This window comes from Pongo pygmaeus, chromosome X (genome assembly GCF_028885625.2).
Source record: "Pongo pygmaeus isolate AG05252 chromosome X, NHGRI_mPonPyg2-v2.0_pri, whole genome shotgun sequence".
NCBI classification, from domain to species: Eukaryota; Metazoa; Chordata; class Mammalia; order Primates; family Hominidae; genus Pongo; species Pongo pygmaeus.
In genome coordinates, this window is record NC_072396.2 from 148,514,912 (window position 1) to 148,532,699 (window position 17,788).

At 34.2% G+C, this 17,788-nt stretch overlaps 1 protein-coding gene across 1 annotated transcript; it reads left to right on the top strand.

Moving 5' to 3' along the window:
- Nucleotides 1-4,750: 4,750 nt before the first annotated feature.
- On the top strand, nt 4,751-6,519 carry LOC129024228 (ubiquitin-conjugating enzyme E2 N-like). The gene is made up of 2 exons (XM_054471076.1): nt 4,751-4,810; nt 6,019-6,519. Exons 1-2 carry the CDS (start codon nt 4,751-4,753, stop codon nt 6,517-6,519), a joined length of 561 nt encoding a protein of 186 aa, XP_054327051.1.
- Nucleotides 6,520-17,788: the final 11,269 nt, after the last annotated feature.

Genomic DNA, 17,788 nt, shown 5'->3' on the forward strand with positions numbered 1-17,788 from the left:
ATTTGAATCAAAGCCTCATTGTGAAACTATATATGTAGAATTATAAAGGTCTAAAATATTCTTCAAAAATATAAAAGTATTTATAAAGTACTTTCATTTTAAACTCTTGTAATTAAAGTAACGTAGGTGAAGAGAGAGGCAAATTAATCAATATTTTAGATGATAGAACTCAGAAATTCATCAAGGTATATACAACAATTGAATGTATAATAGAATTAACTTTCTACATCAGTGGAGAAAGAATAAACTTTCAGTAGATTATGTTGGGATAAATTGTTTTCCAATTGAAAAAATTACAATATTAGGTCTTTACCAAATGTCATATGCAAAAATTGATCCCAAATAAAAGAGACAAGTAAGAAAAGCTTCAAAATTATTAAGAAATAGTATTCAGTAATTTTTTCTATCTATGATAAAATTTCTTGGATAAGGAACAGAAAACCCACAAATAAATGAAAGAAGTTACTGAAGTTACTGAAAAACAAATTTAAATGACAACAATATACTTAAACATATTTAGCAAACAAAATGTTAATATCAAGTATATTGAAACAATCTTTCTGATGCCTAAGTCAAAAATATATAAATATTAAAAATGGGTAAATTACATAAAACTGAACTCAGCAAAAAGGACAACTGAATGTACAATAAACATTGAAAAATTGAAGTTACCTTTTTTCACTGTACATATAGGGCAATTTAAATTGTAAGCTTAGTATTACCAAGAAATGGTGAGCGTGTGTTGAAACAGGAAGGTTCATATACTCCTTGTGGAAATATAAAATTGGTATCATAACTTGAGAGAGCTATTTGGAAAAAAAAATGTTAGTTTGTAAATGTGTATACCCTAAGGCCTGGAAATTTTATTCATCAAACATGATTGTGAAGAAAAGAATTAACGGGTTAAAATAATAAAATAGCCTCTAAAAGATACACAGAAACGATTGTAGAAATCCAAATTAAACATAATATGAAGCCCAGAAAGCAGAGAAAATACTGAGATGACAAATTAATGAAATTAACAATAAAAAAGTGTTGAAGAAAATATTCCTGTGGTCAAAAAGAGCCAAATATGATTAATGCAAGTGTGTCTCATGAATTAGGCAAATAATACAAAACAAAATTTAAACTTATTTTGGGAAAATTCTTGCATTTGTAAGACTAATTTTTTATTCCTACAAACAGTTCAGTGGAGAAAAACTGATTGACGGCAAATGATCAAATTCAGTTCTATTTTTTTTCCTTTTATTTTCATTTCTGTAATTTTTGAACACTAGAGGAACCAGATCTACAGAAGGCTGAGAGAGAAATTTTTGTGAATGGGAAATTACATACAGAGCCAAATGGCACTTACGAAAACAACAACAGCAAAACGTTCTGTTTTTGTTTTTTTTTGTTTTTTTTGTTTTTGACAGAGCCTTGTTCTGTTGCCTAGGCTGGAGTGCTGTGGCGCAATCTCAGCTCACTGCAACCTCCACCTCTTGGGTTCAAGAAATTTTCTGCCTCAGCCTCCCGAGTAACTGGGATTACAGGCGCCCGCCAGCAAGCCCAGCTAATTTTTGTATTTTCAGTAGAGGTGGGGTTTCACCACCTTGGCCAGGCTGGTCTTGAACTCCTGACCTTGTGATACACCTGCCTCAGCCTCCCAAAGTGCTGACATTACAGGCGTGAGCCACTGCACCTGGCCAATGTTGAGCATTTTTATATGCTGTTGGCTGCTTGTACACCTTGTTTTAAGAAGTGTCTGTTCATATTCTTTGCCCATTTTAAGTGGATATTTTTGTTCTTTCCTTGTTGATTTAAGTTCCCTGTAGATTCTTGATATTAGACCTTTATCAGATGCACAATTTGTGATTATATTCTCCTATTCCGCAGACTGTCTGTTTACTGTCAGTCACTTCTTCTGTTGTGCAAAAGCTCTTTAGTTGAATTAGGTGCCACTTATTACTTTTTGTTTTTGTTGTAATTGTTCTTGGGGACTTAGCCACAAATTCTTTGCCAAAACTTGTTAAGAAGGTATTTCTTAGGTTTTCTTTTAGCATTTTTATAATTTGAGCTCTTACATTTAAGTCTTTAATCCATTTTGAGTTAATTTTCATATATGGTAAGAGGTAGGGGTCCAATTCATTATTCTGCATATGACTAGCCAGTTATCCCAGCACTATTTATTGAATAGGCACTCTTATTGTCAATGCTTATTTCAGTAGATTTTGTGGAAATTCGGATGGTTATAGTTGTGTAGGTTTACTTCTGTGTTTTCTATTCTGTTCCACTGGTCTATGCACCTGTTTTTGTACTTGTACCATGCTTTTTTGATTACTGTAGCCTTATAGTATGGTTTGAGGTTGGATAGTGTGATGCCTCCAGCTTCGTTCAGCAAACTGAATCCAGCAGCACATCAAAAAGTTAATTCACCATGACCAAGTAAGATTTATTTCTGGGATGGAAAGTTAGTTCACCACATGCAAATCAGTAAATGTGATTCACCACATAAACAGAATAAGAAACAAATCTCATACACTCATCTCAGTAGATGCAAAAACAACCTTCAATAAAATCCGACATTCCTTCATGATAAAAATCCTCAACAGATTAGGCATTGGAGGAAGTACATCAAAATAACAAGAACGTTTATGACAAAGCCACTGGCAACATCATACTAAATAGGCAAAAGCTGAAAGCATTGCAATTGAGAACTAGAACGAGACAAGTATGTCCACTCTTACCACATTTATTCAACATGGTAATGGAAATTCTATCCACACACAGCAATCAGGAAAGAGAAAGAAACAAAAGCCAATTCAAATAGGAAAAGAAGTTAAACTATCTCGTTGCTGACAATAAAATTCCATACATAGAAAACCCTAAAGACCACACCAAAGGGCTTTTAGGGCTGATTAATAGCTTAGGTAAATGTTCAGAATACAAAATCCATGTAAAAAAATCAGTAGCATTTTTATACACCAGTAACATTCTAGCTGAGAGTCAAATCAAGAACATGATCCCATTTACTATAGCCCCAAAGAAAATGAAATACTCAGGAATTCATCTAACCAAGGAGTGAAAGATCCCTACAAAAAAAAAAAAAAAAAAAAAAAAAAAAAACAAAGAAAGAAAAAAAAAAGAAACTACAAAACACTGCTGAAAGAAATCAGGGATGACACAAATAAATAAGAAAAATTCTGTGGTCAATGTAGTTAAAATGGCCCTACTGCCCAAAGCAATATACAGATTCAATGCTATCTCAATCAAAATGCCATCTCAATCAAAATGCCAACATTATTTTTCACAGAATTAGAAAAACCTACTATAAAATTAATTTGGAACCAAAAAAAGAGCTTTCATTAATAAAGCCATCCTAAGCAAACAGCTTTGAAAAACAAAAAGGAAGGACAGTGAATGGACCTTTGATGAACAGAATGACAGACTATGGCAGAAACAATGTTCCTCACCTTGCAACACTAAAAACCCACATTTCCCAGCACCCTTTCCCCTTGCATCTCAATGAAACCTTGTGAATATATGTTTTGGTGAAGGAAATTTTCTAGAAATGAGGTATTGTGTTCAGAAATTGAGGTTTTTTAGTTGTTTCAAAAAAAAACAAAAACAGCCTATCTAGACTAATACAAAGAGAAACACATAAAACGTAAATTTCAAAGAAAATTTAACAAAATCTGGGCAGAAACATCATGGAAAACATAGCAAAATGAAAACAGATATTTCAATGTTATTACAAAGTTGAGTACAAGCCTAAAAGCATTGAAAGGGAATAAAATGTTTATTTTGTATTTGAAAGTCACACAAAACAACTCAGGTATCCCAATAATAATTATATACTGAATAGTTCATCAAAATAGAAAATGTAAATTTATATGCATAGTAGAAAATGACAAAATGCAATCATACATGGAGTGCATTATGCAGCTTGCTATATGTTTGCTTAATGAAATTGGTAAACACAAATTATATAGATTTAGTGACTGAAAAATTCTACATTCCACTGAATAGAATTAAATTCTATTTAATTAATGGAATGTTTTAAGTGTAAATCCATTTTTCCATTTAGCCATCTAATTGCAAAGTTCCTTTCTGGCACACAGATATCAACTTTGTGAGTTTCTGGGAATTGTGCTATATAGAAATTTCAATAAATTCTAAAATTCAGGCTTAAGAAACGCCACACATTGGGACCATAAAGTGTTTATATTTAAAAATAACAATGTGAATTAAAATCAAGTACCCAAATAGATAAAAGAGAAAATTTTTTACAAAATAATTTTTTAGGTCAAAGAAGAAATTATAACTGTAGTTATAGATACTCTAAAAAGAAATCCAAGGAGAAAATTAGTTGTCAGATCTTCATCATGGGGTTGAAGTGGTGTTTGCTAAAATGTAACTGGCCAAGCCATAAATAGTCACAGTGTTCAGTAAAATATAATTAGCTTCATTTGACTTCACTACAAAATAAAGCAAAAAAAGAGCTATAATATCTAAACATTGAAGGTAATAATTATAAGATAGCATTGAGAAAATATTAAAGTATGAATTTAAAAAGATAAAACATAAAATTGATAAGTTAAAAAATATAAAATCATAGAATTTTTAATATTAATATGTAACTATATGTTAAAATTTCAATTAAAATAGCAATTTCTAGGAAACCTGATAAGTGTAAAAAAGATAAAACACATACATACAAATTTATAAATGTTACAATAACCACAAATAATGTAAAAATATAACTAGCTATATGAAACTTTATACTAATAAAGTTAAAAGTCTTGAAATTGATGATGTTTCTAGAAAAAAGGTAATTCATGCAAAAGTTTTCAAGAAATAGAAAAATTGTTATTAATTGATTTAAATTAAAACAAGAGAAAAAGGGCCACATTAAAAAATGGTACCCACTCCAGAGGTTTTTATAGGAGGTGATTTATTTGAAGGTATTATGGAGTAACTAATTATCACCCATTTATGGTGTTATAGCACTCAAAAGGCTATGAGCTCTTTTTGAATTCAACTCATTTTGTAAACATAATATCTCCTTGAAACAAAATTCAAAATTATTCATTTTTTTAATCTTATTTATAAACACAGAAATACTTGCACTGAATAAAATACTACTAATTCAAACACAGAGCTATAATTAAAGAGCAATCCATTATGAACTAGTAGGGTGTTTTTTTATTCTTGAAACTTCTACTTAGGTAGTTGATCACATCAAGAGAAAAGGAAGCAAAACCATATGATCATCTTGGTAGATTCCAATGAGGCATATGTAAAAAGAATTTGTATCTCTCCCACATATAATATAGTTAATGAAAAACATAAATATTCTTAGATTCATAGGATGAATCATATCTATCTAAAATTTACTTATTAAGTAAATACTACAACTTAAAGATGGAATATAAAATGTTCTTATTAAATTCTAGAGAAACAAGAATATAGTTCCTATCATCTCTAAAATTTAACTTTGTAAGTTATATTTATTATAGAAAAAATAAAATTTCTCAAAAAAGACAAAAATGTACTCAAATAATATGTTCAATCTGGAAAATTTAAGAAAAATGACTTTTTTTTTTTTGAAACGGAGTCTAGCTCTGTCGCCCAGGCTGGAGTGCAGTGGCGCGATCTCGGCTCACTGCAAGCTCCGCCTCTCGGGTTGACGCCATTCTCCTGCCTCAGCCTCCCGAGTAGCTGGGACTACAGGCGCCCACCACCACGCCCAGCTAATGTTTTGTGTTTTTAGTAGAGACCGGGTTTCACCGTGGTAGCCAGGATGGTCTGGATCTCCTGACCTCGTGATCCGCCCACCTCGGCCTCCCAAAGTGCTGGGATTACAGGCGTGAGCCACCGCGCCCGGCCGAAAAATGACTTGACTTTAGTTTCAAACTACAAGATGGTTCATTAACATGGTGAGATTAAAAATTGTTTTAAAATCCCATGCACATATATTTCCTACATAGCTATTTAATACATTATTAACTAATATTACATTTTAAGTAGAAATAAAAGTATAAAGTACTGGACGAGACCGGAGGCCGAACTCAGGTTCTGATATCCAGGCTGCCCCACAGGATCATCAAGGAAACCCAGCGTTTGCTGGCAGAGCCAGTTCCTGGCATCAAAGCAGAGCCAGATGAGAGCAACTCCTGCTATTTTCATGTGGTCGTTGCTGGCCTTCAGGATTCCCCCTTTGAGGGAGGGACTTTTAAACTTGAACTATTACTTGCGGAAGAATACCCAATGGCAGCCCGTCAAGTACGTTTCATGACCAAAATTTATCATCCAAATGTGGACAAGTTGGAAAGAGTATGTTTAGATATTTTGAAAAATAAGTGGTCCCCAGCCCTGCAGATCCGCACAGTTCTGCTATCGATCCAGGCTTTGTTAAGTGCTCTCAATCCAGATGATCCATTAGCAAATGATGTAGCGGAGCAGTGGAAGACCAACGAAGCCCAAGCCATTGAAACAGCTAGAGCATGGACTAGGCTATATGCCATGAATAATATTTAAATTGATCCAGTCATTAAATGTGCATCACTTCTCCTGTTCTGCCAAGACTTCTTCCTTTTTGCTTGCATTTAATGGACATAGTCTTAGAAACATTACAGAATAAAAAAACCCCAGACATCTTCAGTTATTTGGTGATTAAATGTACGTTAGCAAATCTATGTCTTGTCCTGATTCACTGTCATAAAGCATGAGCAGAGGCTAGATGTATCATCCGGATTGTTGTGAAACGTTTAAAAGCAGTGGTCCCTCCCTGCTTTTATTCGTTTCCCCCATCCTGGTTTAAGTATAAAGCACTGTGAATGAAGGTAGTTCGCAGGTTAACTGCAAGGGTGTGGGTGTTTTTCTTTATTTTTTTTTTTTTTGAGGGGGAGAGGTAGTTTTATTTTAATGTTATGGGCTCCTTTCCCCACCTTTTTGGTGATCTAATTGGATTGGTTAAAAGCGGCTAACCAGTTCTTTAGAAATATGCTCTCTAGCCAAGTCTAACTTTATTTAGACATTGTAGATGGACAAGCTTGACTGTTTGAACCAAAATGGGAACATTAAACAAGCATCACAGCCCTTACTAATACATTGTGACTTTGCGGTCAAGTGTAGAGTCCTCCCTTCAAAAAAAGCTTGTGACCATTTTGTATGGCTTGTCTGGAAACTTATGTTTTACTAAAATATTTTTTGTTATTCTAAAAAAAGTATAAAGTGCTAAATAATTATAAGAAATGTGAAGTACATATAGGAATAAAAATGATTTAATGATAAATGAATTGGGTAAATGGAGAAAACTGAGGTTGAAAAGACTGAATGTAATAAAAATATCTGTTAGAAAAAGCTAAAAGCAATGACAGGCAGGGAAAAAATTATATGCAACAAATATAGAAGGTAAAACAGACTTAATATATAAAGAGCTCTTATTAATAAGAAAGAGTTCTTGTCAGTAATACAAATTCTCCAAGAATACATGTGTTATATTGCTTTACAACATCCTTATATTATCATCGCCATTGTACAGATAAGAAACTGAGCCACTTTAGAGTTCATTAACATGCCTTAGATTTCTCAGAAAGTTAGTGGTAGTCTAGGTATCCAAATCCTCATCTATCTGAGTTAAGAGCTCCTCTCTATTGTACTATAAGTCAACATTTGTGAATTTATTAATATTATAACTGAGCCTGATTCTTCCTGTACTTCTGCACTCGCTGTAAATTAACCATTTTACAGGATAATGCCTCTCTCAACACTAAAATCTTTATAATTAATCTATTTATGTAGCCATGCATTTTAATACATTAGAATCCCAAAGCCCTGCAATAGATTTTTTATATTTTATTTTACAATAGCTAATAATTAAGTTGATCAAATAATTATTTATTGAGTTGCTAGTATATGACATATATTAGCCTAGGTATTAGAAGATTGAACAAAAAATAGACAAAGACGTCTTTCCTCATGAAGTTTTATATTGTAGTGGGAATGAGATAGACAATAAACATGAGGCAAGATCATTATATAAAATATTAAAAGGACAAAGAGGTGTGGAGAATAATTAAGTTAGGTAAAAAGAATAGATGGCGATGAAGGTTGTCGTGTGTGTGTGTGTGTGTGTGTGTGTGTGTACGTGCGCATGCACTATTTTAAATAGTTTGATTAAGGCAGACCTAAGTGATATGGAAAATTACTGGACAAAGATTCAAAGAGTTTGAGGGAGATATCCATAAGGATATCTGGAGTTAGAGCGTTTCAGATAGAGGGATCAGGCAGTTCCTGAGATGAGAGCATTTCTACCATGATACAGAAAGAACAAGGCTCATGTGGTTGGAAAAATAAAAAAAGCGAGAAGAGAGAGGAATCAAAGATGAGGTTCCAAAGCTAAGGGAATTTTAGATCCTGTAGAGCTCTGTAGCACATGGAAAGTACTTGGTCTTCTATTTTGCATGAAAGTCATTAATCCATTGGATGGTATGGGCTGAGGAATGATATGAACTGACTTAAAACAGAGTAATTCTGGCTGCTGCTTGTGAATCGATTGCCTGGGGGTGAGTGGAGGGGGAAGAAAATGTAAACTTTTAGATTAGGTGGGTCTCAAAATAATTCAGTGAAAAAACAGAGTAATGATCTAGTTCTAGCCTATAGGTGTGGATTGACATTCAATGAAGAAAAAAAGAAACTTATTTATGATTATTACTTGAGAATATACAAAAAGTTTGAAGCTTTAGAAAATCGATAAAATTTACTGTGTTTTCTTCAGATTGATGGCTACTTCCTATATCTACCGCAAATGACAAAATGCTACTGATTTATATCTATTTTATGCTCTGTGTAAAAATTTAGTAATTTGCAGGTGTCATCTTCCTCTATCCCATTTCCTCTGTCAGGGCCGGGATTTGTTTTCCAAACTACATGTGAATTGTCTTTTTTTTTTGACGGAGTTTCGCTCTGTTGCCCAGGCTGTAGAGCAGTGGCATGATTTTGGCTCGCTACAACATCCCCCTCCCAGGTTAAAGCGATTCTTTTGCCTTAGCCCCTGGAGTAGCTGGGATTACAGGCATGCACCAACATGCCTGCCTAATTTTTGTATTTTTAGTAGAGACAGGGTTTCATCATGTTGGCCAGACTGGTCCGGAACTCTTGACCTCAGGTGATCTGCCCACCTCGGCCTCCCAAAGTGCTGGGATTACACCACGCCCAGCCATTTTTATTTTTAATTAAGTTTTTGTTTTTCTAGCCTATTTCTAAATTCCTATCGATTTTTAGCCTATTTCTAAACTCCTATTGATCGTGAAGGTTAAAAGTATCCTCCCATTTGTCCCATGAAGTCTGTAGATATCACATAAAAACTGGACTTCTTGAACTCATGCTTTCACCAGTTACTCTGAAAGACTGTGATCCATATCAACCCAAAGGATAACAAAAGTTTTTATGGCTACATTTAAAGCAAATTCAATTTTATATTTTTTAATGCAAAATTTGAGGGAAATAAGTGAAACACCTAAAGGCAAGGTCTTTGATTTAGTTGTATACTTTTTTCCGAACTTAAATAACATGGTGAACTTAAGTAAGATAGGATATATATATATATATATATATATATATATATATATATCTCACATATGTATCAAAATAACAGAAACTAGGCAAAATTCATCACAAAATCAGACATGCATTTTTGTTGTGGTCTTCAATATCTTTCACATGATTGCATTTTATTACATAAAAATGTATTTTCACCAGAAAATTATTTAACTTGTAATGAATGTTATTTGAAACTCTAGAAAAAGTGTAGATATTTAGATATTTAGGCACTTCGAAAGCATACTGATAATAAGGAATACTTTATCATCATTAAGAGACATTAGTACACATATACATGGTTCAAGAAGCAGGGCTAAGCATATACTATGTAAAAGAAGCAAAAAGACTCTTATTTTAAAATACTGGTAAAATAATTTGACACTAGTTCTAGTGTCAAACTATTCTGAATTTGTCCTTGAGCAAATTATATAAGTTCACTGAACTTCAGTTTCTTTATCTGTAAAAAGTAAAGATAATACCAGCTGCAAGAAGTTACTGTGAAAAGTAGATAAAGTAATGTATTAAATATATAGCTGCTAGTACAGAGTAGGAACTGAAGAACTGATGGTTTCCTTCCCGTTCACTGGGCCTCACCAATCAGTTGAGGAAACAGAGTATAGATACTACATGTAAATAATAAAACATAGCAGTTAGCATAGACAAAGAGTCATGTGAATGGTGTTGGTAACTGACACAACAAGAGTTCAGAGGAAATTTTTTAGGACTGGCATCTAAAGATGCTTCTTGGGGAACACAGGCTTTGGTCCAGAAATTAAAGGAAAAATATTAGAAAAATAGAAAGACAGTTGGTATGATCTTCCAAATGCAACCCATTTATTTATTAGGCAGGACTTGGTGGAGATCCAAACAAGAAAGCTTGTTCTTTATCGCCACAATTTAATACATAAAACAACTCTGCTAGATCTTCCTTTACTGTCTTCTTGATCTCATGGGGGATTTTATAGTCTTTCCAGCCACGTTTGTTTAATTAGAATATCCTCATTTTAGAGGTAATTATATGTATTTATTTTTTATTTTAATGTTTATAGATTTAGGGGTTTTGATGCATGGACCCATTGCATAGTAGTAAAGTATGTACTTTTAGTGTAACCATCATGCAAACAGTATACATTGTACCAATTAGGTTATTTCTCATCCCTCACGTTTCTCCCACCCTCTCGCCTTTCCAAGCCTCTATTATTCCTCTCTCTGTGTCCATATGTACACAATATTGAGCTTTGATTTATAAGTGAGAAAATGCAACATTTGACATACTGTTTCTAAATTATTTTACTTTAAATAATGGCCTCTAGTTCCATTTATATTGCTGCAAAAGACACAATTGCATTCTTTTTTATGGCTGAGTAATATTCCATGATGTGTGTGTACATATACATATACATATAAATATATATATGTGTATATATATATGTCTGTGTGTGTATATAAAATTTTCTTTTTCCAGTCATCCATTGATGGACATTTATTTTGATTCCATATCTTTGCTATTGTGAATAGTGTTGTGGTAAACATATGAGTGCCAGTATCTTTTTCATATAATGATTTCTTTTCCTTTATGTAGATGCCCAGTAGTGAGATTGTTGGGTGGAATGGTAGTTCTATTTTTAGTTCTTAGAGAAATCTCCATACTCTTTTCAATGGATGTACTTCACCACCAACAGTGTATGAGTCTTTCCTTTTATTTGCATCCTCTTCAACATCTGTTATTTTTTGACTTTTTAATTATAGCCAATCTGACTTGTGTAAATGACATCTCTTTATGACTTTAATTTCCCATTTTTCTGCTAATTAGAGATGTTGAGCATTTTTTTATATGCTCGTTGGCCATTTGCATGTCTTCTTTTGCAAAGCGTTCTGTTGCAGGAAGTCAGGGACCCCAAATGGAGGGAATGGCTGGAGCCGTGGCACAGGAACATAAATTGTGAAGATTTCATCTTAATATGGACATTTATCAGTTCCCAAATAATACTTATATAATTTCTTATACCTGTCTTTTCTTTAATCTCTTAATCCTGTTATCTTTGTAAGCTGAGGATGTATGTCACCTCAGGACCACTGTAATAATTGTGTTAAATGTACAAATTGATTGTAAAACATGTGTGTTTGAACAGTATGAAATCAGTGCACCTTGAAAAAGAACAGAATAACAGCGATTTTTATGGAACAAGGGAAGACAACCATAAAGTCCAACTGCCTGCGGGGTTGGGCAAAAAGAGCCATATTTTTCTTCTTACAGAGAGCCTATAAATGGACGTGCAAGTAGGAGAGATATTGCTAAATTCTTTTCCTAGCAAGGAATATTAATATTAATACCCTGGGAAAGGAATGCATTCCTGGGGGGAGGTCTATAAACGGCTGCTCTGGGAATGTCTGTCTGGTGCAGATGAGATAAGGACTGAGATATGCCCTGGTCTCCTGCAGTACCCTCAGGCTTACTAGGGTTGGGAAGAAGATTCCGCCCTGGTAAATTTGTGGTCAGACTGGTTCTCTGCTCTTGAACCCTGTTTTCTGTTGTTTAAGATGTTTATCAAGATAATACATGCACTGCTGAACGTAGACCCTTATCAGTGGTTCTGCTTTTGCCCTTTGTTCTGTTCCCTCAGAAGCATGTAATCTTTGTTAGACCCTTAGTAGTTCTGCTTTTTGTTCTTTGAAGCATGTGATCTTTGTACCTACTCCCGGTTTTTACACCACCTCCCCTTTTGAAACCCTTAATAAAAACTTGCTGGTCTGAGACTCAGGCGGGCATCACAGTCCTACCGATATGTGATGTCACCCCTGGTGGCCCAGCTGTAAAATTCCTCTCTTTATACTGTCTCTCTTTATTTCTCAGGGGCTGACACTTATGGAAAATAGAAAGAACCTATATTGAAATATTGGGGGCGGGTTCCCCCAGTAGTATTCATTCATGTTCTTTACCTACATTTTAATGGGGTCATTTGTTTTGTTGTTGTTGTTGTTGTTGCTATTTTTAGTTCCTTGTAGGTTCTGGATATTAGTCCTCTGTTGGACATATAGTTTACATTATATTTTTTCCATTTTGTAGGTTGTCTATTCACCCTGTTGATTGTTGATTTTTCTATGCAGAAACTTTTTAGTTTAGTTAAGTGCCATTTTTTCTATTTTTGTTTTTGTTTTGTTTGCCTTTCAGGTCTTAGTCATGAATTATTTCCCTAGACCAATGTCCAGAAGAGTTTTTCCTTTTTTTTTCTAGAATTTTTATGGTTTCAGGTCTTACATTTAAGTTTTAATCTATGTTTAGTTAATTTTTGTATATGGTGAGATATATAGGTTCAGTTTTATTCTTTGGGATGTGGCTATTAGATTTTTCCAGCACCATTTATTGAAAAGGACGTCCTTTCCCCAGTGTATGTTTTTGTCAACTTTGTTGATCAGTTGGCTGTAGGCATGTGGCTTTATTTATAGGTTCTCTATTATGTTCCATTGATCTATGTGTCTAATTGTATACCAGTACAGAAGTGTTTTGGTTACTATTTCCTTGTAGTATAATGTAAAGTCAGGTAATATGATCTCTCCAGCTTCGTTCTTTTGCTTAAAATTGCTTTAGCTATTCAGTTTCTTTTTTGGTCCCATATTAATTTTATGACTATTTTTCTAATTCTGTGAAAAATGATGTTGGTATTTTAATAGAAATTGCATTGAATCTATAGATTGCTTTGGGAAGTATGGTCATTTTAACTATATTAATTCTTCCAATCCATGAGCATAGGATGTTTTTCCATTTGTTTGTGTCATCTAAAATTTCTTTCATGAGTGTGTTGTATACTGCCAGAATAAGCTTCATAAATGAAAGATAAATAAAGCATTTCCCAGACAAGCAAACACTGAGGTATTCATCATCACTAGACTGATTCTGCAAGAAATGTTCAAGGAAGTTCCAAACATAAAAACAAGATGTCAACAGTCACCATCATAAAAACACACAAAAGTATAAAACTCACAGGTCTTATAAAAAATTACACAAAAGAAGCTACAGAACAACTAGATAATTAACATAATGACAGGAACAAAACCTCACAAATCAATATTAACTTTGAACATAAATGAATTAAATTCTCCACTTAAAAGGTACAGATTGACAGAATGGATTTTAAAAGAAAACATGATCTGACCCTATGCTACTTACAGGAGACACACCTTATTGATAGACACTTATAGAATGAAAGTAAAGAAAAGGGAAGAGATATTTCATGGAAATAGAAACAAAAAGCAAACAGAAGCACTGGATTTAAATTGGACTTTAGATCAAATGGAGCTAACAGACATTTATAGAGCATTCTGTACAACAACCATAGGATATACATTCTTCACATCAGCTCATGGAACATTCTCCAAGGTGATAAACTGTATGTTAGGTCACAAAACAAGTATTAATAAATTTCAAACAATCAAAATCATACAAAGTGTCTTCTTGGACCACAGTAGAATAAATTTTGAAATCAATTCCAAGAAGAGCTCTTGGAAATTATACAAATACATGGAAAATAAACAACATGCTCCTGAATGATTTTGTGGTCATTGACAAAATTAAGATGAACAGTTAAATTAAAAAATAATAAAATATAATTCATTTGAAATGAATAAAAATGGAGGTACAACATACCAAAACAAAGAAGCACAGCCAAGAAGTGCTAAGAGGGAAGTTTATAACTTCAAATTCCTACATCGATAAAATAGAAAGATCAAAAATTAAAAACTAATGTCATACTTCAAGGAACTCAAAACACAAGAACGAAACAAACCCAAGAGAGCAGAAGAAAAGAAATAACAAAGATCAGACCAGAACTAAATAAAATTGAGGGAAAAATCAAAAATACAAAATGTCAGTGAAATGAAAGTTAATCTTTTGAAAACGTAAATTAAATTGACAGACTGCTAGCTAACCAAGAAGAGAGAAGATTCAAATAAGCACAAATGAGAAGTGAAAAAGGGGACACTGCAACTGATAACCACAAAAATACATAAGATCATCAGAGACTGCTATGCATATTTCTATGGTTACATTTATTTATTTATTTATTTATTTATTTATTTATTTATTTATTTACTCCAAATGAAAACTTCATCATCATTCATTCAGTTACAATCGTTATTCCCTACTCTCCAACCTACATTTATTTTGATGAGAGGTAACATTACTACTCTGCCACCTGTCAATATTTTTCTAGCCTCTCTAGTACCTATAGTGTCCACTTTGTTCTTAAGACACAGGAACTCTTTCCTACTCTTGGTGAAAGTGAAGCTGGTGCCTGTGAAGTTCTTTCTGCTCAAGGTCTCAGGAGAAGGCTTTTAGATTTTTCCAGAAATAATAGAACACCAGTCTCTGTGTCTACCCATATTCCAGGAGACATAGGTCAAGTTATAACTGTAACTAACACCACTTTGGTCATACGACATCAATGAGAGTCTACTGAACCCTCACATTTGGCTGAGGGTAAGGTAACTATGACAAGGGGTAATAAAATGGTATAGTACTCCTTATTATACTAGTAGCCATCTTAAAAGAAATAACTGTTTCCTTTTATGAGCAATTTATTCTGAATGTCTTCATTTCTTTTAAATGTTCTATAACGGTCTGTCCATCAATTACCTTCACAATACTTGGTACTTGTCACCCACTATCCTAAGAAGACAGCAAAAATGTCTACTTTGGTGCTTAAACACATGAGGAAATGAAACAGAATGAATGAGTATTCAGGCATTTCTGATTTCTCTATTTGGGCAATGGAACTATCTCTAAAGTTCTCATTGGGTTATTTATATCATATTTCAAAAAGTTGCTATGGTTCTTTTTCCTGCAAATCTTCTGTCGATTATTCATTCTTTCTTAGAGTATTTATGGTGTACCTACTATGTGGCAAGCTTGGTCCCCCATGATGGGGCTACAGTAGGGTATCTAGGGTCTCGAAATCAAGTAGGAAAGCAAAATATAAACAATTAAGTCTCTCCCAGAGTAAGGAAGAGGGTGAAAGAAATGCTATGGTAATACAAAATATAGGTTAATTAAGCCTACTGAAGCAGTCAAAAAAATCTTCAGCACTGAGTAAGACTGACACCTAAGGTCAAACTTCAAGGAACTGACACTTCTCTTTATGTAATATTACTCCTCTGAAGTTCCTGATATTTCCCTTGATGTGAATAAAAGCTATGTTTTATGAAAAAAGTTTCATTCATCATTTTCTCTTTTTTTTCGGTTCTCATGAGCACGTCATTTTCAAGAATTCCTTTTTTTCATATTTTTATCTATTTAGTCTATTTATGTTCTCAGTTTTCTATCTTTAATTAGTTCAATTTCTGGGCCTGAAGTGAAGTTAATTGTATTGAGACACTGTAAAACATATGGTTAGAAAAAAAGTTGCAGTAACAAGGAGTGACTTACTCCCCACTGCTGAATAAAGGCAACTGGTTGAATTTAAGTGTTCGGCAGACAGAAATACCTACTTCATACGTAATGAGATGCTACACAGAATGTCAAAGGCAGTGGAAAAAAAAATGCAATCACTTGCTACTGAATTCCATGGATTCAACTTTAGGCTTGCAATGTTACTTTGAAGCACATGATATGAAGATTGCAGACTTCCCTTAAAAAAAAAAAAAAACATTTTGAGCAGCTACATTTAGAATAGTCAATAGTACTAGCAAGTGAATGGTAAATGAATTCTAGAGAAATTCTTTACAAATTGAGATTGTATTCCTAACCGAATGATAAATTCATATGTGTTTGGCAGGGGTTCGTAAATGATTGCTTCTTTCGTTTGTGGTTAGGGACAGGGCTCAGGCACTTTTTAATTCACTACCTAAGGCTGAGAGCTAGCTTTTATCCCCGATCTTCTTACAATTCAGACTCTCACTAGTGCCTCTATCTATCATCTGCCCCCAAAATGTCCCAGACTGATGTTGAGGGCTCTGGCTGGTCTCCAACAAGTAATTGAGAGTATAGAAAATAGAGGATGTAGAAATTACAGTGAATTTCAGGAAAAGGTGTTAAAATATTTTATTTAAAAGCCAAAAGTTCTCTGCTCTTCACAACATATTCGAAATGTAAGGTGTTATTCTGATAACACACTGAATTGAACATAGCGGACTATTTATGATCTGTTGTTTGTCTGCCACTTAGACCAGTCTTGTACATCTGTGAAAGAATAGAAGTTCAAAGCGTGAGAAATTTATTTTATAAACATTCATGGCTAGAATAGTAGAGCCTTGGCTGCACAGGCAGATGGCAGGTATTGCTCTGACAGTTCTTTGGTACATGCCAGGCACTGTGCTAAATGATTCTGTATTAGTCTTTTCTCCCACTGCTATAAATTACTATCTAAGACAGGGTAATTTATGAAGAAAAGGGATTTAATTGACTCATAGTTCAGCAGACTGTACAGGAAGCATGGCTTGGAGGCATCAGGAAACTTACAATCAGGGTGGACGGCAAAGGAGGAAGCAAGCAAGTCTCACCATGGCAGAGTAGAAGAGACAGAGAATGAAAGGGGAAGTACGACACACTTTCAAACAACCGGGTCTTGTGAGTACTCTATCATGAGACAGCACTAGGGAGATGGTGCTAAACCATTAGAAACCCCCATAATCCAATCACCTCCCATCAGGCTCCACCTTCAACACTCGGGATCACAATTCAACGTGAGATTTCGGTAGGGACAGGAAGCCAAACCGTATCAGATTCACATGGGTTTTCCCATTTAATCTTTAAAGCAACCCTGTGATTGAGTCAGGGACTGCGTTCATTCCCATTTATAGAGGAAGAAAGAGGTTTGGAGTGTGCTGAATATTCTGCCTTTCCCTCCAGGTTCCCACTTCACCCTTCTTCACCTTGCTCTGTGATTGCAACGGCTGATTACTATGAACTGCATCACCTGGAGCTCTTGCTCTAAGGTTCAGATTAGGTTTGGCTTATAAAAGGCACCAGATCGAGATTAGAGGCAGGAGGAGTAAGAGGTCAAGATCTTTATTCCATTATTTCCTCCATTCTGTGTGTAGTTTGGTATTGACTGTGTTCTTCTACTGAATGCCACAGGTCCTCTCAGGTGGCTCTCTCCATACATCCATAACCCCTGCAGGATTCTGGTGATTACGCCCTCATCTTGCCCTTTCAGGCCAAGGCATAATGAGGGTTTTCTACTGTTTTTAACCAAGGACTTTAACAACA

What these genes read in the sequence shown, in the direction of transcription:
- LOC129024228 (XM_054471076.1), top strand. Translation starts at nt 4,751, where the DNA reads ATGAAACTTTATACTAATAAAGTTAAAAGTCTTGAAATTGATGATGTT. An exon ending in ATGATGTTTCTAGAAAAAAG is followed by an intron (nt 4,811 to 6,018) that starts GTAATTCATGCA and finishes TAGAAATAAAAG; the next exon opens with TATAAAGTACTGGACGAGAC.